Source organism: Solea senegalensis, unplaced genomic scaffold (genome assembly GCF_019176455.1).
Source record: "Solea senegalensis isolate Sse05_10M unplaced genomic scaffold, IFAPA_SoseM_1 scf7180000017800, whole genome shotgun sequence".
NCBI classification, from domain to species: Eukaryota; Metazoa; Chordata; class Actinopteri; order Pleuronectiformes; family Soleidae; genus Solea; species Solea senegalensis.
The window spans coordinates 1-24,175 of record NW_025322527.1 but is presented as its reverse complement, the minus strand read 5'-3'; the positions used below and the strand labels follow the sequence as shown (position 1 = coordinate 24,175).

Sequence of the window (24,175 nt, the reverse complement as noted above, 5' to 3'; positions counted from 1 at the left end):
AGACACAAATGTTCTTATATTTGAAATAATAAAAAGTTATAGTTTCACAACTACACTGTGCTTCCCTTTCATTTCTTATCATTCTGCTGTTTGTTGCATAATAACACGTGATTTCAAAAAGAGAAATCATAATTCAGCACAGCTGTAAGGTGTTGTGTTAGTTCTCTGTGTGACACAATGAATTAATCACGATAAAGTAATAAATCAGGGTGAGGGTAACACTAACACTGACACTGAGCCGCAGACGGACTTTATTAGACTAATTTATGATCTATGAAAGGAAAGGAAAGCATCTTTATTGTCATTATACAACGAAATGTGGAGGTCAGATGGAGGGTTGATCAGAGCGCGCCGCCGAATGTAACGAACATTCGAGAAAATGGTTGAACCCTGCTTTGTGGGACTAGAACAGCCACCAGAGGGCGCTGCTTTGTGCACCATGTCTGTGACTCTGTGTGAAACTGACTGAAGAATAAAAGCAAAGAGATGGAAATAAGTCCTGGAGGAAAAAAGGCTGCACAATCTTAAAAGTCTTCTGACTCAAATGCTGGTTTTCTGTATGTCAGAGATTTGTGGTTCAATGGTTTTACCACTAGATGGCGTCAGTCTACCATTGTGTGTAAACAGCATGTCATCAGTGGCAGCATGTGAACAGTAACGCTCACGTACCTCTCCTGCCACAGACGTGCACACTTTCCTTCTCTCTTTGCTGCTGAGCTGCTTTGAAGGCATCATTGACTCTGCAGAGGAAACACAAGCACAACAATGTTAATCTTAACATTCGGACGATGTCGTTATTCCAACTCATCTTCTCTGGAAAGAAAAGCACTGGTTCACAAACGAGGGGCGAGGAGTACCACGGTACATTTGTGTCTTATTGTTGAGCATGTGCATCAATAATCACACACACACACACACAGAGTTACAAATGATGGCCATCATTCCAACCAATCACTGACCTCCATCATATCACAATCAGACACAAAGTATCAGCTCATCCACAGTTTTCACTCTGGGAAACAAAACCATCCAATAATAATAAGAACACAGCAAGTGCACTTAAACATATAATGACATGAGGGTGCACACGGCGGGGTAGTGGCTAGCATGTTGCCTTGCAGCAGAAAGACCCGGGTTCATCACCCTGAGTCCACACTCACTCTAAACTGAGCGCAGGTGTGAATGTCTGTCTGTCTGTAATAATAATGATAATACTAATAATAATAATGATAATAATAATAATAATAATAATAATAATAATGATAATAATAATAATAATAATGATAATACTAATAATAATAATAATGATAATAATAATAATAATAATAATGATAATAATAATAATGATAATAATGATGATAATACTAATAATAATAATGATAATAATAATGATAATACTAATAATGATAATAATAATCAGTCATCATCTAACCGCTTTATCCTCCACCAGAGGGTCGCGGGGGGTGCTGTGCCAATCTCAGCTACATCGGGCGATAGGCGGGGTACACCCTGGACAGTTCGCCAATCCATCGCAGGGCCACACACAACTAGAGACAAACAACCATTCACTCTCACACTCACTCCTATGGTCAATTTAGAGTGTCCAATTCACCTAATCCCCACATTGCATGTTTTTGGACTGTGGGAGGAAGCCGGAGAACCCGGAGAGAACCCACGCACACACGGGGAGAACATGCAAACTCCATGCAGAAAGGCCCTTGTTCCAACCGGGGCTCGAACCGGGGTCTTCTCGCTGCAAAGCGAAAGTGCTAACCACTACACTGCCGTGTGGCCCATAATAATAATAATAATGATAATAATAATAATAATAATGATGATAATACTACTAATAATGATAATAATAATAATAATAATAATAATGATAATACTAATAATAATAATGATGATAATACTAATAATAATAATGATGATAATAATAGTGATAATACTAATAATAATAATGATAATAATAATAATAATAATAATGATAATACTAATAATAATAATGATAATACTAATAATAATGATAATACTAATAATGATAATAATAATAATAATAATAATGATAATACTAATAATAATGATGTTAATACTACTAATAATAATGATAATAATGATAATACTAATGATAATAATGATACTAATAATGATAATAATAATGATAATAATAATGATAATAATGATACTAATAATGATAATAATGATAATAATAATAATAATGATAATACTAATAATAATAATGATACTAATAATGATAATAATAATGATACCAATAATGATAATAATAATGATAATGATAATGACAATAATAATAATGATTTGGTTCATGATGAATAACATTTAGCTGTGTGGTGAGTTATTTCTTCTTCTTCTTCTTCTGTAATCTGTCTCTAACGCTGGTGTAATCCTGACTGTGACTCACATCAGTGTTGTTTACGACTTTTTTTGGGGATTTTCTAAATTTAATTTGCACCAATAATAATTTTGATAACCTCAGAACAGACAAAGCTCTCGTGCCCCCTGAAGGCCACGTGGACCCCATGTTGAGAACCATGGGTTTAGAGTTTAGATCATTGCTTTAATATGATAGTATTGATGAAGCTAATGGGGTAGCATCGTGTGAGCATATGTCTCACTCACACACACACACACACACACACACTGACTCTGTGTTACTGCTGAGTAACCAGAGATGAGTGTGTGTGTGTGTGTGTTCTTGTATTTGTTGCCACTTAAGGACCTTCTCTAGCAGAAACACTGACCTTGTCAGGACCAGTAGTCTCTTCACTAAGACCAAAACCTGGTCCTAAAGAGGCAGAACCTCATTTCTGGAGAACTGGTTAAGTTTGTGTGTATGTGTGTGTGTGTGTCACTTTACTGTACATGATGATGAAGAAGAGGATGAAGAAGAGGAAGAAGAAGAAGAGTTGCATTCATGTCCATGTGCAGTAAATCTGTCGATTTGAATATGGAATAAGACTGACCTGCTGAGTCAGTGACTGTGAGTCAAACTCGGAGTGAAGGCTGAACGACTTCCCGGGGAAAGAGCCTCCGACCTCGGACAGCTCCAGGTGTCAGCGCCGCTTCTCTGGAGAGTGAAGCTGCCGACGCTGACGCTGCAGCTGCGGCTCAGCTCTCAGCACTTGTCCACTACCGGATGCTCACCGCTGCGTACACCGGGGGTTCCGTCGGTAACACGCATGCGCCCTTCAGGCCACTCTGTTGAACAGAGGCGTGTGATGCCTTCAAGTTCCATCGGAGCAGATTAATAATAAACATGAATACATTTACCTGATGTTGGTGTGACTTTCTGTTACTTCTTGTTTTTATAATGGAACAGATTCTATTTAAAGGGATAATTCAGGTGTTTTTAAAGTGAGGTCGTGACGTCTGTGTCTCGTGTGCAGTGACGTATAATTGCAGAGTTTCTCTGTCAACTTTGGTTTGAGGAAACTGAAGTTTTCATGTCAATTAATCAACGTCACACTGTTTAAGAGCAATGAGTAGAATGTCTTTACTGTATGAGCACAAATGATTTTCTCAGTTTGTGACTCTGTGCTGCAGAATCATAGTTACTCTTATTTCAGTTTAACGATCTTTGAATTATTCTTGTCATGTGTTTCTTTATCAAAAATCACCTGTACATTTAATTGTTTTCTTCTTGTTGTATTTTAATCATGTTACTCTTTAAATGTTGTTTTGTTGATTAAACATTCATTTCATTGATCTAAATGGTTTAACATTAACATTATGAAACATTATTACTATAAACTGTATTTGACATAAACACTTACATTAGGTTTGTATTCAGTCCAGTGAGTGGATCCTGAACGCAGCATCACTCCTCTCTATATTACCTGCAGTAACAAGAGTCTGAGTGAGTGCGTGTGTGTACGTGTGTGTGTGTGTGTGTTTGTGCGTGAGTGTGTGCGTGTGTGCGTGTGTGTGTGTGTGTGTCGCGTGAGTGTGTGCGTGAGTGTGTGCGTGTGGTATTGATGCGTCGTTAATGGCATGTGTGTGTGTGTGTGAGTGTGCGTGTGCGTGTGTGGTGTCCACTTACAGGCCGACACTCAGAGCACTGAGGAGAAACAGAGGTGTAAGTGTTGGCCGCTGGGTCAAAGCTGACGTTTACACTTGTGTGTAACTGTGTGATTACAGCGATGACACATTCTCTCACCACAGCAACACACACTGAAACACTGACAGCTCAACAAAGTCACATTCAAGCCCTGTTCAAACTCTTTTAAGGTTATTTTATTAATGATTTTCAGTATCTTGCAGCTGTGGTAAATTAATATATACTATTTCACTCTTTCAATCACAATAAAAGTGATTAAATAACTAACATTGTGTATTATAATAGTCACTGTCACACACACACAAGTGAGTTCCAGACTCTTACTTTACTCTGGCAATAAGCTTTGTTTTTTCTAATGAAAGTAATTTCAAGCATATTTTTATCCAAAATTCAAGGTCTTTTCAAAACTTTGAGACACAAAATTCAAGCATTTTCATGGGTTCCGTTGTATGAACACATGAACAAATAAAAACACACGTACGAATGATATGAATTATGATTGAAGATGAATGTGAATGAATGAATCTGGTGTTATGAACACATGCAGACACAGCCAATAACGTCACATGTTCACAAATGTGTGTGGAATCATCGCAGGTCATGACCTCACATGACCTCACGTGACCTCCGGAACAACGTATTTTATGTCATACTTTGATTGACTTTTATAACTTTAATTTGTTATAACATCATGTCAGTGTGATTAGATGACACAACTCTGTGTGAGTCCACAGTCTGGTAGGTTTGACGTTTGTATTTAAAAAAATAAACAAACTGCTGAATTCTTCCTCCTTCACACGTTTTAATGAGCTCTTGTTTGTGTGTTTTGTTGTCTGGAGGTAAAACGCTCACTTTTTATTTATTTAGTCCCTCATAAACCATCATTTCAATACTACGCTGTTAGCAACTAAGTCCACAAAAGTAGAATTTATAACAAAAAAAATCTAACATAATAATACATAGAATATTTGAACTACGGTGTTTTATACATTTTTGAATGTACTATAATGAACATTCTTCCTCTTTAAAGACAATTACCTGTAAATTTGATATTTTTTGTTGTATTTGAATCAAAAGTAAAATGTTTGTTTCTTTTTTTATTTTTGTTTTGTTGCTCAAACATTTATTTCAGTGCTGTAAATAGTTTTAAATGTGCTTTATTGTAGATCTAAGTTGCACTGCTGTTTTGTGTTGTTTAGTTAGAATCAGTTACAAACTGTAAACCAATTTACTTTGGGTATATTGTGGGTTTGTTCACAGATTATTGTTTGTAGTGTGTGTGTGTGTGTGTGTGTGTGTGTGTGTTAGTGTGTGTGTTAGGGGACTGTGGTGAGTTCTCTGTCCCTGTGTGTGTGTGTGTGTGTGTGTGTGTGTGTGTGTGTGTGTGTGTGTTAGGGACTGGAGTGTGGTGAGTTCTCTGTCCCTGTGTGTGTGTGTGTGTGTGTGTGTGTGTGTGTGTGTGTGTGTGTGTGTTAGGGACTGGACTGTGGTGAGTTCTCTGTCCCTGTGTGTGTTAATGTGTGTTAATGTGTGTGTGTGTGTGTGTGTGTGTCATGTTAACATGTGAATATTTGGAGGTAAATCTTTTCTCTGTGGATTTAATAACTTCTTTGACTGAAGTCCATTGGTTGTGAAAGTTCTGCTCTGAACAGAACATTTGGACCACAGTGTTACAGCTGACCACACATATTCATATTCAAGTCATACTTACTGTAAATAAAACCTTACACTGCCGTCTGTTTATATATGTATACATATATATGTGTGTATTACATGTACTGTATCTATATATACATATACATGTATATATAGATACACATATAATTAAATATAATCTAAATCATTTTGCTGCGATGAATCACACTAGTATTATTATTATTATTATTGTTGTTATTTATTTATTTACTTATTGGTGTATTTGTCATTTTTCCTCTATATCATTAATTGTTAGTGAGCTGTTAAAACCCTACGCTGTCAACAACCGCTCAGTGCGCCTGCGCCCGCTCTCCTCCTCCTCCTCCTCCGGTCTTTTCACCTGACACACTCACAGCAGAGTCCGGGCTCCTCATCCCCGTCATTAGCAGGTCCGTGCAGGTCCGTGCAGGTCTGGATCGCGTGGACTGGATCCTCCCGCCTCACTCGGCAGCATGGAGCGCTGCTCCTGATCCCGGCTCGAAGCCCGGAGGAGGCAGCACGAAGCTCGGCTCGGCTCAGCTCGGCTCAGCTCGGCTATTCTTCTTCCCTCTGCACCGCAGCTCAGATTGGTTCGGGTTTTCGTGAGGCCTGAGTCTGAGACCATGTCTGCGAAAGAGAAGGGGATCCTGAGCAAAGACAGCGTCAGTCTGCTGCCCTGCTTCTACTTCGTAGAGGTGAGTCTTTATATCATCATCATCACCATCATCATCACCATCATCATCATCACTATATCGCTGCTCTACCTTCACATACACATCACTGGCTTTTAATGTAGAATGTGTCTATTTACACACACACACACACACACACTATATCTTGGTGAGCTGTAACAGGATGTTCATTCATGACATTTATTCTTTTATTTTAAACCTTCATTTAAGGCTTTTTATTCATTACACACAATATTATCAGAGATTGGCTTTTATAGGATATCGGCTGAATTAGCTGAAACCGCTCTGACTTTAAAGTGTATTTTTATTTTGCACAATGAAAAACATGTAGATCTATATCTGCTGATAAATATTCTGTTCATTTCAACACAGAAGAGACTGAAGGACGTCTCACACACACACACACACACACATGTATATAATATAATATTTGTGTTACCTTCCTCATCCATGTAAGTTAGTTGCAATATGCATTTTCACCCCTAGATGGCACTAACTTGCACTCACTGCTGTGTGGCTTGAGCTCCATCATGTTTGTTGCATTTTGTTGCAAATTAGATTTTAAAAATCTCAATTAGACATTTTCCACAAATCATTGAGTCGCAGTAAAACAGAAGAAGAATATTTTCACTACGTCATTTAAATGATTAACTGATAAAAAGCACATTAGTGTCGCTGTGTTCACCACTTCACACATTTAGACACAAACAACCATTTCACAACACATATTCTGCTCCCAGAAATAACCAGCAAACATCATTCAGTTACAATAGAATCAGATCATAGAATAGAATAGTATATATATGTATATATATATATATATATACATATACGTATATATAGCTGATAGTTAAGGACAGTTAAGGTTTTTGATATTCATGATTTTCTTTGACCAGGATTAAAGTGATCAGCTCGTCCACAGAAGCAGAGAACACGACCAACACGTACCATAGGCTCCTCCCACAGACAGATGAAACACACACTATGATTGAATAATCTGCATCTTATTCACAGTTGAGTGCATCATGAGCTGAAATGCAGCAGCAGCAGCAGCAGCAGCAGCATAAATGATTCCTCACACTAACAATGAAACTGAGCAGATGAAATGTGAGGTATGAGGCGAGATGATGACGAACGGCCAGAGAGCAGAGTCTCTGCTGGTGCCAGAGAAACTCACTGAGGTTTGATGACATTTTCACTGGTTTTATTTTCAAACCAGTGTTGAGCTGAGTGGAGTTTGCAGAGTGAGTGATGCTGAAACGCTGAAACATTGAAATACAGCGTGCATGCAGCTTGTAGTGACTGTCACTGGTTCCCCTGCTGTGCACGTTATGCATGCTCCAATTCACCACTGGCCCGTGGCGCTCCAATCAAAGTGGCATCATGCATTATAGATTTGCCTCCAATACTGTGTGATGGAAGCTCTCGGGAACGCCTGCCTCATTCCCATGGACTCCTCCCTCAGCTGGGATGTGGACAACAGGGAGGGGAATTCCTTCATTTTGTTTTGTTTATGGAATGATTTCACTGCACTTCAAAGACACGAAATCTGAAATCACAAAGACATAAATCCCCGTTTGTCGGGGTCCAGGTTCGACTGAAGGCTGTTAGGGCTTTAAACTCAACACGGACGACTCAGACACTCAACTACAAAGTAGAGTAAAAAACAATAGATGCTCTCAAAGAGGATCAAAATCTATACTCTCTTTCTCTCACTGTCTGTCTGTCTGTCTGTCTGTCTGCAGTCTGTTTAAAGCAGGAAACACAAACACTATGTTCCACTAAAAGGAGGAAAAGTCGTGGAGTAAAAGTTGATGAAAATATAAAAAGAATATCAGCCATGCATTATTGACACGAGGCTCATGTTAGCGTCAGAGAGGTTTTTATTATACATGAGAGGAACTTTGAATGTGCTCAACCATCACTAACAATATGGAAGACTTCAACGTTCGTAAAGAGGACGATGGATTTCAATTGAATGTCAGTCAACTGAGCTAATGTAGTGTGTGTGTGTGTGTGTGTGTGTGTGTGACTCTGGTGCAGCGTCGTGAGGCTTCGGGCTGTGGAACAAATGGAAGCATGAGGGAAAAACCTGATCTAACATGAATCTGCTCATGTCCTCATATCAGTGATCTGGTTGTGTGACTAGTCACATGACACACACTACAAATGGTCATTGGTTAGAAAATGAGGGGAGGGTTTAACTCGATGATGAGAGTTTCTGCGTTTTAAGCATAAATGGAGTCGTGTAGAAGTTTCCAGAGAAGAATGATGCTGGCAGCGAGTGTGAGCAGATGTAGGCCAACGGAGCATCACTGCTGAGCTCAACTCTCCCAGAGGAGCCAGTTATTCACAGAGAGAGAGAGAGAGAGAGAAAGGACGTACGTGGAATACTGAGACATGTTGTGCTGTGATTTCTGTCTTTATTTTCTGGAGCCTGCAGCACATTCACTAGTGTCTGCTAGTGCAGTTTAGACGTGACGCTGATGTTTACAGGCTTCTTTCTAACGAGTTCTCTAAAGTAACACAATGTAAGAGTTGTTTAACTGAACATTTAGTGAAGACATGAGAACGTGATGGACCTTTGACTGGTTCATGAATGAAATGCTGTGGTTTCTTCAGCCATTCATGAATCCATCGGTCTTACCATCTAATCTTACTCTGCCAATATGCACATTATTCTCACCAGATTTTATAATCCTAATCTGCAGTGCATCTACTATGGATGCATGATATTCCACATGTAAGTATTATATTTATATTTGCTTATTTAGTCTTAATGTAATGAAATGAACATAATATAGTGTAGAAGTTTATTCAGCTACAGTCATATTGATGATATTAGATAATACATGTTAAAGGCTATATGATGTGATAATAACACGTTCTCTAGTTTGACTGGCTGGGTTTCTCTAACAGGGTCACACCTGGGTTCACGACCCGGTCCAACAAGGTCCTGTCTGCACGGAGTTTGCATGTTCTCCTCATGTGTGTGTGGGTTTAATCCTCCCACAGTCCAAAAACATGCACCATGGATGGATTAGGTCAATTGGACACTCTAAATGAACTGCAGGTGCGAGTGTGAGAGTGGGTGGTTGTCCCCGCCTGTCGTCCTACAGTATGTCAGCACTCCCATGTCCCTTATGTGGACGTCAAAGCGGGAGAAGACGGAAGGATTTCTTCAATAATTCTCATTGTTATGTAATAATGTCATGTAATGTAATCAGTCAGTCAGTCAATAAATTCAACTTTATCCAAACATGTGCATAAAGTGGGGATATTAACAGACATGGATAGAAAGTTAGAAAACATTTAGCCAAGAGATGAAATGTGTCTGTGAGGATTTCACTGATATGTTCATGAAGAACATATTTGCAGCACATGTTGTGTTGTGTGTTGTTGTTGTGTGTTGTTGTTGTTGTTGTTAGCCTGGAACAGTTCACAGACATCAGATGTCGCTTTCTTCTCATTGTTTCATGTAAATCATCTTCAACAGTTTCCAGATTTGATTTCATCAAACGTTTGATATTCCACTGAAACACGAGAGTCACAAGTATTTGGGCAGCTTGACTCCACAGCGAAGCTCCGTGACTGTCGCTCATCAGAACTAAACGCCGGCAAAAACCCACTGGAACCTGCTTTCCATTTTTAGACATTGATTATTCAAAGTGCTCTGTGTCTTCCTGTCATTTCTGTAATCGCTGTTGTTTTAACAAAGAATGTTCATTTTACTGATTATATCTCTCACTTGGTGCCCTCAGTAAAGAACATTTTTGATTCTTAGAGATTTTTAGAGCTGCAACTCACGATTATTTTCATATTCGATAATCTGTCGATTATTCTCTGGATTAATCGAATAATCGTTTGGTCCATAAATATCATTATTATTTCTCATGCAGAGAAGAAGAAGGTGTTTACTGTGCACTTTAAATGTCACAGCTCCTGCAAACTGAATAATAACAATAATCATCTTTACTGTCCACAGTGGAAATAATATGATACATTTAATAAGGTCAATATGAGCATTATTTTGTTTCATAATTACAGATTCATAAAGTTACTGCATTTTGTATGAAAGACTTGTTGTAAATGTTGGCGCTGCAGCTCTGTAGCATCTGCCCAGAATTCTTTAAATCTGTTTAACCTGCTTTTAACCTGCATAAATACGTCCCTACGTCATTTTACTGTTGCTGTTTTTGTTCTTTGATTCCATTCATAATACAAGCTTTTCTAAAATCCCCTAAAAAGCAGATCTGATATGAAAAGAGCAGACATTATTCCAGACATCACAACTTTGTGATAAACTTTCCCTCATCCACTCACACATCACAATAAAAACCTCCAAACTAAATCAAATATATAAATTCATTAGCTTTGGAGTTTGGTATCAAGGTTTATAAATGAGTCATTGTGATGGTTCCATGTGGGCGCGGTCTCTACTCCCTCTACTGTCTGATCAGGACCGCTGACCTGGACTCTTTACAGCGTGCACACGCACACGCACACACACACGCACGCACACACACGCACACACCAGGTAGGTGCCAGGCAGCAGCTGTACTATGAAGGCAGTGAGTGTTATTTTCCATGATCATCATGTTAGAGCTGGAGAAAAAGAAGCAGAGGAAATGACCGTGTGACGAGTGCAGCCCATGTGTGTGTGTGTGTGTGTGTGTGTGTGTGTGTGTGTGTGTGTGTGTGTGTGTGTGTGTGTGTGTGTGTGATCCCTCTATTGTTGGGGTCCAGTAGCATCTCCACCACCACCACCACCACACTGCTCTACTTAGCATTAGCACGTCTGCCACAGTGCACCACTGACTCAGGGTTTTAAGCTTCATGATAAATCCCATGATGCTTCAGGACACATTCAACTCCCACTGACACATCTAAGCACAATCAGCGGCACCTCAGTCCTCTGCAGAGCTGCAGGGTTTGAGAAATTGAAATTCTGACACAACAGAACGCAGAGCGAGATGGAGTCGGAGGTTTTATCTCAACCTTGTTTCGTCTCGCTGAGAGAAATCTCTTGACACTCACATTTCCCCACAGTTCAGCTGTGTGATCAGCAGTCTGTCACTTTTTTATGTGAGCTTATAAAATATGTGTATTCACACACACACACACACACAGAGGTATGTTTGCTGTCAGTATATTCTATAATCTGAGGTGATCATTACACGTGTGTTCTATCAGGGCATTTCTGTGAGTTTCCTCTTTCATGGCAGAATCTGAGTTAATTACAAAGACAGAAGAAAGAAGCGGATCAGAGAAGCTTCCTCTGGGTTCAGCTGTGATCAGACAGAACTAAAGAGAGTTCTGCTCCTTTATATAATGTTTACAGAAGAGTCTCAGCAGCACTCTGTAGATTTTTACTTCTGTAGATGATGTTTCTAATGCATTGTCTTCATCTATTGATTCCATTGAGTTGTAAGTTTCCCTACAGGGGATTAAAGTTCTTCTGATAATAATGAAAGTTTTAATCAGACTGCTCTCGGAAAGTTGATCATGGAAGCGTTTTGTGGATTATTTTGTAGAATGGTGTGAACAAAACTTTACAGTAGGTTTGAATCACAGGTCTGTAACCATGGATCTACCTTTCCAACTACAAGTTCATTCATTTATTCACTGTCCAACACTTCATCCTCCACATGAGGGTCACAGCGGGCACTAGAGCCAGTCCCACCTGACATAGGGTGAAAGGTGGGAAACACTGTGGACAGGTAACCCGTCCACCGCACTATGGTCCCAGCTCGCCTCGCCACACACTCCAGCACTGATTTGTCACCTGCAGTTTCATCAGTATTTATTTTAACTATGACTTTAAAACTATTTCTTTGCAAATGTGTCACGGCCACAGTTTGGTAACTTTTTAAGTTATAATATCTATAACTTCTTCATGGCTACGACGGAACTGACCTGTGTTTTATTTTTCATTTGAAAGTGATAATTGTGTGTGAGGTAGTGACACACGTGCGTCAGTCACTGTTGACACATGGATGTTCACTCTCACTTTACAGAGGAAACAAGAAAAAACAACTGATTTAGCCACAAAACTAAAGGCTCAGCCCCCCCCCATCGTAGTGCTTAACTTTTAAATGTTTAATGTCCGTCAAAGTCAAATCATTGTCAAACCACACGCTACTGATTAAGTCTAGTTTCTCAGAGCTTGTGTCACCCGGTGACACTCCCACGATTCTCACAGTGTGTGATTTGTTTTGTGAAGACAACACTGAGCGAGAGACAGACAGGTTAGAGTGTGACTGAAAACACATGAAACGTGACTTGCGCTCACCTGTTGCTGCTCTGCTGCTGGAATAAGTCAGTAGTTAGACACAGAGTCTCCCTCGGCCAGTTCTGATAGTTTTGCTTGACAAAACCGAACCATACAGAGGCAGAACAATAACCTCAAGTTATGCACTGCAGCTTTAATTTGACCATATCTTACGCCTATGTTTGCTAGTTAATCATGCTATTACAGAGCCTTTTTCATAGCTTAACTAAAGTTAGCTCTACTTAGTGGCTTCTGCTATTATTTCCAGGTGTTAGCTAAGGAAGGAGCTGTGGTGCGCGTGCAGCATCGCGTTCTGACTGAACGTAAACAAGCAGCAGAAGTTTGACTCACTCTAGCCGCCTGGGCGTCGTAGTCTGACTTAAACTAACATGTGCTGTCACAGTCTTTACAGTTAGCTGACTGTCAACTGACAATTCATACATGAGAGGAGATCGAGCACGACATGTCATCATCCATCACGCTCAGCTCCATCCTCATCTCCTTAAGGTCATGAAAACTATTTTCCATGCCTCCGTCCTCACTGCCAAATCAAATGAGCATGTTCATTGAACCATAGGGCTATGGGCACATTCCAAGCATTAACCGTCTGTTTATCTATTCATTTATTCATTGGCAATCTGTTAACGCTCCTTCTGCCTCAGCTGTTTACGACTCTCGCCCCTAACAGCTTCCTCTGCTGCTGTTGTGTCCATAGATAGTTGCCGAACCTGGTGTCGTCTGTGGTCAGTCTTTACTTCCTGGAGTGGACGGACGTGTTCAAGCCAGTGAAGTCTGGCTTCACCTGCCATGACCGCAGCCTGAGTCTGCCCTACATCGACCCCAACCATGAGGTCATCCCTCTGCTGATGCTGCTCAGTCTGGCCTTTGCTGGACCTGCCATCACGGTAAGACGTAAGAATGACATACATGCATTTGTCCGTCATAAAACTATAGATGTTACGTAATACTTTCTCTAGAGGGCGGTGCTGAGCACCAATGAAGAGGTGATTTTATTGTGCTTTATCTGAAACAGAAGATGGGCAACATCACTCGTTAGTGTTGCCGATGAGATTATGACGAGCAGCATTTTCAATATTTCAGTTTGTCCGCTGTGACTTTTGACAACTTCACGAGAAGAATGAATGCCTGTATAGACTCTTCTTCATCTGCACCCATGATTTCCAGTGTCGCTCCGTTTCATCCGTCATCGATAGACCGCAAAGTGATTTGTTCCTTTCTCAGTTGAGTTGAGCTCAGCAGCGAGCGTGACGGCCGGGAATGGAATTCTGTGACTCACTCGTGAATGTTCGGCGAACGACGCGCAGAGAGTGATTTCATGAACAAACTGTCGCTGAGGACGTGGTTCACGTACGCTGTGTCACTGCGTACTGCATGAACTGAATGACAGACTTGGCAGGCACTGGGCTCCTGCTAAGCACTGAACGATTTGGTTAACGAATCATTTTAATGAACACATTCAGTACAGTCAAAAGAATGCCGTTCCCATCACTACCGCGTACTGCAGTACGGATGAAAAGCTTTGAGTAAACACTCTATAACAGGGGAGTCAAACTCAAATGACCTGGGGGCCAATGAGCATCTAGTCTGGTCAAGCGGGGGCCGACATAGAGGAGAAAAAGTGGAAAAAACAACTATGTAGTAGCCGGTGGTCTATATAAGACATTCATTATGATATTAGACAGCATTGCCAAGTAAACGTGCTTATTTTGATATAAAATGATTCACAAAAACAGAGAATTAAATTGAAAATTTAGCACATAATGACAAGGATAATTGTGATTAAAAGAGCTTCAATATATGTAATGTCATGATGTTGAGTGTAATACATTTAATAAAGCAATGATTACAACAGAATGTCTTATTACTATTATAAAAATACATTTAGTCTTATATTCTGTCTCTATTCCATCACCTCGCACAGTGGCCACCAGTTTGATACATGTGCTCTATAACTAGACTACATCTGCTTTGCTAGAGCCTTCTTGATTTGGTTTTGCTGGAACACAAAGTTTCCACATAGCTCAATGTCTGTATGCGAGTGAACCATAAAGTGCATTGACTCGTATGGTAACTCCTGTTATCTCTGGTGTGTCTTTTCAAGACAGGCCCAGGCCTTAAACTAAACTCCACTGCATTAAAGAACAGCCAAGTTTGGAGTTTGCCTCATGAATGTAAAAATGAACTTGCAGTGGTTTTCTAGGAGTCCCAGACACGACATGGGGAGGAAAAAAAGAAAAAACAACTCTGATTCGTGGCCACAAAATAAGTATAATATCCATCCATCCATCTTCTACGGCATTATCCTCCACATGAGGGCTGAACAGTTCACCAGTCCATCACAGGGACACAGACACAAACAACCATTCACTCTCACTCACACCTACAGTCAATTTTAGAGTAATCCCCATGTTGCATGCTTTTGGACAGAGATCACAGTGTGATTGAGTTTTATTTTAGGTTGGGAATGAGTTAGAAAGATATTCTCAAAAGCCCGACATTGTAAGGAATCATTAGCGAGAGCCATTTAAACAGAATATTAATAGCCAGGTTACTTTACAGGTAGCAACTTAACCCCGCCTCCACCTGCTGACAACACTAATCCTGTCAGGGATTGGCTGACTCGTTTGTCTTGTTGTCTGCACTAAGACTGTGAACCTGTGTCTTAACTGACGTCCAACATCAAAACACTGTGTGTGTGTGTGTGTGTGTGTGTGTGTGTGTGCGCGCGCGCTGTGTTAACAGATCATGATTGGTGAAGCCATCCTGTTCTGCTGTCTGTCTCGGAGTAAGTGTGGAGCAGGAGCAGAGGCCAACATCAACGCTGCAGGCTGTAACTTTAACTCCTTCATACGCAGAGCTGTCCGATTTGTTGGTAAACTCTTTTTTCTTTCTGTCGACGCAACACAACTGTATGAAGATTAGATTTGACAACTTTTGACTCATTTTAAAGTGTGTCTGTATGAGGTACTGACACATGCTAGCTGCTGCACTGTGAACCAGTTAGAGACATAAGGACAAAGCAATATTAGCCACTTAACAAAAAGTCTTAAGTGTTTGTCTCTTTATCACAAGCTTTTTATGACTGGGAACCAACGTTTGTGTTGCTTTGTAAAACGCCCTCTCTCTGTACCGAAGCCCATTCAGAAAATAACCAATTTGACAGCACACAGGAGTTGAGCGTCTGCTGCTTCCATCAGTAAGGTCAAACATACCATTCTGATTCAGATTTACCTCACTGAATATACGTACTGAAGTGGACAGCAGTAGACCGACAGCTCCTCTTTCCGCACGAGCTAAAAACGCAGATTTTATTTATCTAACTATGAAGCAGGAAATTCAGCCGTTTCCAGATTTCAATTTCCAGTCAGTAAAGGCTTAAGAGCAAGAAGAAATGACCCAAGCGTGCACAGCACAGTCAGCACTGATTATGTACGTCACTCTATCACAATTAAAGTGACTCTGTTGCTGCTGGTGTTCAAAGACCTTCTGTACGCTCTGTTCTGTCCAGATGTTAATAATCCTTCTTCCCTCAGGTGTTCATGCGTTTGGTCTCTGTGCCACGGCGCTCATCACTGACATCCTCCAACTGATGACAGGAAACCCAACACCTTACTTCCTCACTGTGTGCAAACCCAACTACACCACACTGAACGTCACCTGTGATCAGAATCCGTACGTCTTGGAGGACATTTGCTCAGGGGCGGATCCCGCAGCCATCAACCAGGGCAGGTAAGAAGCAAAGCAATTTGAGTCTCAAGATACTGACAGCTGAGATGTCTAAACTAAAATCTTGTTTTGTTTTGTGATGATTAAAACACAAACAGTGTTAATATAATACTAAAATTCTTTCTTGGGCCTCACCTGTTAACATTTAAGCAATTAGCAGACGCTTTTATCCAAAGCAACAGACAAAAGAGGAAAAAGCTACGTAGAAGAAGCCTTGGAAAGAACTCCACAAGACAGGAAGAGTGAACTGACAGAGAGCGAGAGTGTTGAGGTGGATCCAAGTGGAGAAGGGGTGGGGGTAAAAGGAAATTGCTAGGACAGATGATGCTCTTGGCAGAGTTGGGTTTTCGAGAGCTTCTTGAAGACAGACAGGGACGCCACTGTTCAGGTCGCGCTCGGGAGCTCATTCCACCAGCGTGGAACGACACGTGAAAAGAGTCTGGATAGTCTTGTGCGGGGTGTTGGCACTGCCAGACGACAATCCTTGGATGAATGGAGTAGTCGAGGAATAACATGAGCCTTTAGGAGAGCATTTAAGTCGGTGGGAGCAGACCCATCAAGCACTTTGCAGGCTAGCATCAGAGATTTGAATGTGATGCAGGCGGCTAAGGGCAGCCAATGGAGCTCAATGAACAGAGGGGTGACATGTGCCCTTTTAGGCTGATTGAAGACCAGGAGCACCGCCGCATTCTGGACCATCTGTAGTGATTTCACAGCAAAGGTCGGGAGGCCTGTTAGCAGGGCGTTGCACTAGGAGCTGGGTAGTCTGTCGAGTTAGGTCTGCTCTGATTTTTCTCTTATTGAATAGTGCAAAGTGACATGACCGGGGGACAGAGGCAACATGATCTGTAAAGGTCAACAGGTCATCAATCATGACACCCAAGTTTGTCTTGTAAGGAGCCAGAGATAAGGAGTGGCTATTCATGCAGATGTTAGGATGTAACGTTGGTTTGGTGGAGAAGACCAGCTCAGTTTTGGAGAGGTTTAGCTGGAGGTGATGGACTTTCATCCATGCAGAGATGTCAGAGAGACCATCTGAGATTGTTGCGGAGACCGTGTGGTCGTCAGGTGGCAATGACAGATAAATTAAAACAGACTTAAACTACAGGTGAGCCTTTATCTATACATGTCCATTTATCCTTTATCTAAAATCCTCTCATGCCTGTGAGTTGGCTGTTAGTGTGGAACTAGTCTTGCTGATATTTATGGTGAATTTAATTTGTAGTCGGAACTCTGTCTAATATATGGTCATACACATGGTAGAGATCAGTTTTCAATGGACATGTTTGTGTTTGTGTGAGGAAAGAAAACATGTAGAATGTTGTCGCTGGTATTGTTGACAGGATACGTTTGTGTCCATGGTTTATTTGAAGTGAGTGAACTCAGAGGTGATGTTGGAACACAGCATCTCACCTATGGGGACCTTTTCACCACCAAGCACCAACTTTAAATCTCATGTGGTTTTAGGGGTGTGCAATATGACAACAATATTATATCACAATGTTTTTTACAGTAAAATCATGATTTCATCAGTTTTGTACATTGACTTTTTTTTTACTTTTTGAAAGATACTGTTGGAGTGAGGATTTTTGGTGGATGGTGGCTGTAGCCGCTGGAGAGCAGGCGTGTGAGGAGTGGGGGGCAGAGGTGGAGAGGGGAGGGGGGCCCTGATCGAATCGGTTGAAATATTGATTCAGTTCAGTGGCCCATCGCTGGTCCCCCCCTGCTGTGACTCTGGCTCCACTCTGTCCATGACCTGTGATGTACTTCAAGGCCTCTCCACACATCCCTCGTCCTGCTCTGCCCCATCTGCTCCTCCAGTTTCCTCTTGTAGACATCCTTAGCCTTCCTGATCGCCTGCTTGAGCTCCCACTGGACTTTTTTCAGCTCCTCTCTGCTCCCTGAAGCAAACACCCTCTTCTTCTTGTTCAGCAGGACTTGAAGTTGAGGGGTCACCCATGGCTTGGTGTTGGCAAAGCACCGCACCGCACCCTGTGGGTTAGTGCGACGTTCTCCTCACAGAATTTTATGTAATCTGTGAAACGGTCATTGAAGCCGTCGATGTTATCTCCATCAGAGAAAGTCTCCCAGATTGTTGTCTCGAAGCAGTCTCTCAACCTCTCCTTGGCTTCTTCATTCCACATCATTACAGTTCTTTTCTGTGCGGGCTGCCTCCTCACCACGGGTGTGTATTCAGGTCGCAGACGTATCAGGTTGTGATCAGAGCGGCCGAGTGGAGGGAGGGGGGGCGGATAAAAGGACGGAACCTACGTTTCCTCTCCCGTTTCCTCCGACCCGCTCTGCAGCCCCGTCTCTTCCTCTTTAAAACCGCCTGAATCGTCCATTCCACGTTGAGAGAGAGAGAGTAGTGTTGCGCAACACCAACAGCTGATCCCTGGTGTAAACAATGGATCCGCTGAGCGTGTCTGCCAAAGGAGTTCCCAAAAGTGCAGAGAAGAGCATTAAACAAAATGCAAAAGTAATAAAAGTGGTCTCATTGTGAGTGTGGTGGCAGCAGGATTCGACCATTTTAAGGAAAAAGCGTGAAACGCCAGAAAAAACGAGAAAGGTAAGAAAGAAGGGAGAGCCGTTGTAAGCAGCAGCTGCTCGGGCAGCGCCATCTTGGAAGATTACACTCCCTCTCTGCTTTTAGCAAAGGTATGACATTGTGACACATCATGGTTTGAGTTGGAGGTCATTCTAAAGTTGAAATTTGACTTGTAGAGGTAGTAGCTAATGACGATGAAGTAAGTGAGTGAGTGAGTAAGTAAGGTAATAAATAAGTATGATGAAGTCCACATCTTAAATATTAACAAACATGAGGGAACCTCTCTCAGGCTCATTTTTACTTTTGCAAACTCAGCTTTATTTTAAAACGGCAGCTTAATTACAAAAATTCATCAGTGCATTTCAGCATATGAGTTAGGGCTGTGTGATATGGTAAAAAAAAAGGTATCACAATTAAAACATTTTGAATCTGTCGATATTATAATTGACAGATTCAAATTTTCAAATGTCAGATAATTAAGATTTTGCTGCAGAGGGAAAGCTGTTTAAATAGTTCTTCATTGACCTGAACACTAGTTTAACAATCATGTGTTTTATTAAACCTTTGTTATAATATTATTTAAGATAATTGTAATGTGAAATGTATTGTTATTTAATTATTTCCCAGCTTTACATATATTTAACATATATGTGAAGACTTGTTAATATAGAATAGCAATATTCATATACATGAAGAAATCATTTAAGTAAAGATAATCCAAACATCCTGAAACTGACACTAGAGATGAATTCATAATCAAGTCATACATCTATCACAACATTTAACTGAGGAGAGGATAGAGGATTTATTTTAACATTAAATCCGTCTTAAATACCTAAAAAATCGTGGACTGTTTGCTGTTATAAGTGGTTTATCGTGGTACGAGCTGCAGATCAGCAAATTAAAAAGACAGGTAGACTCCTTGTATTTGCTCCTGGTTCCTCTGAATGTGTGTTAAATAATCCTGCTCTAATCTCGTATCAGTATAATTAGCGTCGTCTTCACAGTTCTTCAAACTAAAAGAATGGTTCACTGCCTGGGGCTCCACAGTTCGTCAAAACAGGCTGAATAAGACGAGGTTCTCTATGATTACAGCAGGATTATCTCTCCTCTCTGTACACATGACGTACAGTATGTGTGGATGGAGAGATAAACAGTTCACTCACAGTGTAGCGTGTACACAGCTAGTGTAGAGTTTGAAGATAAGATTATATTTTATAATTAAATGACATATTTATGGGACTTTTTTTAACAGTATGTTCACTGAGAAAAAGTTTTTACGCCGTAATCATTCCTTCTTTTATCTGTTGTTTTAATATCAGGGTTAATAAAGTGACAATTTTATGGTACAAACTATTTAACACACACACACACACACGATATAACTTTGTACTACAGAAGACCAATGTTTGCGGACTCAAGTCTCATATCAGCTTCAGAATAAAGATGTTAATGTGCTTAAATGATTTAAAAAGAAGACAGAATACTGAGTACAATTACTTAAACTTGAATACTTGCTGATACTCAATAGTACTCAATAATACCATCCATCCATTCATTCATTCATTAACTGCTTTATCGTCCAGATGAAGGTCGCTCGTGCCACTTTATATGTTTTTTTCAAATGACTCGTGTCCTCCTCTTGACAGTGTAACAGAACACAGGTTACACTCTGCTCATTGTTTGTCGTCATTGCAACACTTATAGCCACACAACTGCTCACCTTACTTGAAGACGGGTAAAGTGGTATCAGGTGCAGCAGTATTGGAGTAGTTTAACCAATACAAGTACATAGAGATACTGGTATTGGTATTGGTGGCAGTGCCTCCCTGGTTTCTATCCTCCCGTTTCCACAGATGTTGTAAATGTTGTTGTTTACACACAGCGATCACAGCCTAACACACAAATGCAGAGTCAGGATGAAGGGAGTTTGGAGGACTGAGTACAAGCAGTTGTGATAAATATGATAAATAGGTCACTGGGATGGAGCTCAGTGACAACAAAAAAAAAAGAAAAAGGGCCACATGTTCACTTTCCTGCTGTTCAAGCTCCTGCTGCTACACTGCAGTGTGTGTGTGTGTGTGTGTGTGTGTTCCCAGGTCCTTCACTGTGACTGGGCTAATGCTATCAGCTAACTGTCACTGCAGAGGAAACACTTCATTACTGCAGTGAACAAAAAAAAAAGGTGTATAATTTGGCCCTGTCATCCAACCCATAATAAGCGTGTGTGTTAGGTGATATGTCGTTATTATGCTCGCGTGTCTCCGCCTCTTGTTGACTCACATGCACATGTGAACACTGGCTCAGTCTATTTCTGTTTCATGTCTTGCAGAAAATCCTTCCCATCACAGCACGCCACGCTCGCCTCCTTTGCTGCTGTGTATGTTTCGGTGAGTAATGGTTTGATCCCACGCTAACACTTAGCCCCACGTTAACTGCTCGTTGCTTCTGCTCGAGCTAACTTCAGCAAACAGGGAGGTGACAGATGGATGAGGGAGTGATTTCCTACTCCTCTCTGTTAAGTTGAGAGTTCAGGTGTTTGGACACATGGTCAGTTTGGTCAGTGCTGACTGCTCTGTACATGACCCCTGTGTGACCTCACTGAAAACATGGCTGCCAGCAGAGCTTTAGTCACTTCACAAAATTCACTCTTAGACGGCCTGTTTCACCAGAAACCAGGAGAGAGGTTTGTGAACAGCTCACTCTCCTTTAGCAAAGTCCATAAACAACATCAGCATTTTCAGCTTCCAGATACACAGGAGAGTTTGTATCACTTTCATAAATCCAAACGACAAAATAACCCTTTTGAATTTACTGATGGAGGCAGCAGTGGATCAACAACTGTGTGCCCTGATGTAAAATCACTGGGTTTTTTTCTCCATGGGAGAGTGAGGGCTCTGCAAAACAACACAGACTCTAGTTGCCAGTTGGAAACGTTGTTATTGAGATAAAACAGACTTAAGACGGCACAGATTTAATCACGTGAGCCTGTGTTAAGAGGCTCTAATCAGTTTCTCTGTGTCTCGACTTAGATGGTCAATCTGCGGAGGAGAAAATTGAAAACCATGAGCTAGTGCGTACTGTTGATCTTTTGAATCAAACAGTGATATGGACGTGAGATGGATGCTGCTGTGGTTCTGTATGTTTCCGACCTGTTGTACATGTTAACCGTTATACAAATTAGATGGAACATGGTTCTTGCGGTTGTTGTATTGTCCAAAAAAAGACGTCGCCGCTGTGATGATTTCCGACAACAGTACAGAACAGTACAGACGTATTACCGGGTCAAAGAGGAAAATGCCATGATCGACTCCAGTGTGAACATGCAGGAGTAATCGGACTATGAATCACATTATCCAGGTGTGTTAGTCTGACTAAGACGAGCTTGATTTTACTCAGACTTACATGTTTACATGTTACATGTCATTTAGCAGACGCTTTTATCCAAAGCGACTTACAATAAGTGCATTTAATATCAACAACAAACTTTCACCTTAACTAAACAGACAAGTCAAAAGTCAAGCCACCCAGCTCGATACAATAGCAATTAATGAAATAGCAACCAAATAAGAAAGACCTACAGAAGTGATACTTAGCCTAATTCCAGTAGTCCTATGAGATACCCAGATAGTCCAAATGCATGACATACATGACATTTAAAAAAAAAACTGAATTATTGTCTTATTGTCTTACTAAATCTGACTTTTAACCTGCATTTAAATGAATACACACTTCAAAACCCCTGAACTACCCCTATAAGAAGGTAATGGTGCCTGTGGTATGATGTCAGTATTGCGACCAGTGTATTCATCCGTTTCAAATGAAGTGAATGTGTCTTGATGTTTCCACAGATGTACTTTAACAGCACTCTGACAGACTCATCCAAGCTGCTCAAGCCCCTGCTGGTTTTCTCCTTCATCATGTGTGCCATCATCTGTGGTCTGACCAGAATCATCCAGTACAAGAACCACGCCATCGACGTCTACCTGGGCTTCCTGCTGGGAGGAGCTATAGCTCTCTACCTGGTAGGTTCATCAGCCATTTCCTTGACAAACAGTTTGTTATGGGATAAGAAATCAACATAGATAATGTGATAAGACATTGATGTTTTTAACTGATGTTTGTTCTGTGGAGGAATCATTCATTCGTCCATTCATTATCTACTGCTTTATCCTCCACATGAGGGTTCTAAATTCATCTTGTGTGTGAAGTGTCAACTGTCATAGTGCAGAAAATGTATGTCTTTAATGTTAATGTTTATCGTCTGTGCTTTTGATGACTTTGCTGATCAAACAGAGTTGGTAAGGTTGCCTGCTACTGTCTCGGTGGTGGTCAACTTTTCTCAGCATCAATCTCATTTTCAGATGCAAACAATTGTCCTATCCCATTAAATAATGCTGTTACATTACAGAAGAAACAGCATTGTTGGTATCGATGTTGCTAATGATGCTAATATTTGATATTTGTCCGTTTTCTGTTTTGCCAGGGCTTGTATGCAGTTGGAAACTTCCAACCAAGTGAAGAGTCCACCAACAGCCCCCCTCCAACGCTACAGCGACCACCCTGCTCCCTGCCTCATATAAGCCAAGAGGCTGTCCTCCACCACCTGCAAATGAAAGCCAGCATGGGTGGGGAGCCTGGATTACCCACCTCCCACTCTGAGGGTCTCCTTCACCGAAGTCTTCAGCAGCAGAGGCCAGAAGACTGCCTGAACCGTCCCAGTGCTGATGTCGAAGTGATCGCCCCCCATGGCCCTCAAAGCAAAGACGCCATCATGACCTTTAGCCACACACTTCCTCGTGTTCACACCCCACAGGCCATCGCAGCTTACGAGGAAGCGGCCAGGCGTCACGCTGCCACCCTCCACCATGCCTCTATGGACTCCAGCCGCTCAAAGCAGCTTCTGTCCCAGTGGAAAAGTAAAAACAACAACCACAAATGCTCCTTGCAGGTGCCAGACTCCTTCTCCTCTTCTGTGGACTCGTCATCTGGCCAGTCCTCGCAGCATCCACTCCACCACGGTAGCATGGAGCTCCGATCCAGCTCTGAACCATCAGCTGTGGGTCTGAATGGAGGCTTTGATAGTCACGCATACATGTCCAAACTGGCCACAGGTTCCAGTACTACTCTGCCTAGCAACTGTAGTGGCATCACTGGAGGAGCCA

General features: G+C 41.2%; 1 protein-coding gene across 1 annotated transcript; it reads left to right on the top strand.

Annotated features, from left to right (window-relative positions):
* Positions 1 to 6,244: 6,244 nt before the first annotated feature.
* On the top strand, positions 6,245 to 24,171 carry LOC122764951 (2-lysophosphatidate phosphatase PLPPR4-like; the record flags this gene model as incomplete). The annotated part of the gene is made up of 7 exons (XM_044018974.1): positions 6,245 to 6,447; positions 13,435 to 13,620; positions 15,479 to 15,608; positions 16,270 to 16,465; positions 21,343 to 21,400; positions 22,862 to 23,035; positions 23,497 to 24,171. Coding segments are annotated over exons 1-7 (1,491 nt in total), but the record flags the coding sequence as incomplete, so codon positions are not given.
* Between the last annotated feature and the right edge of the window lie 4 nt (positions 24,172 to 24,175).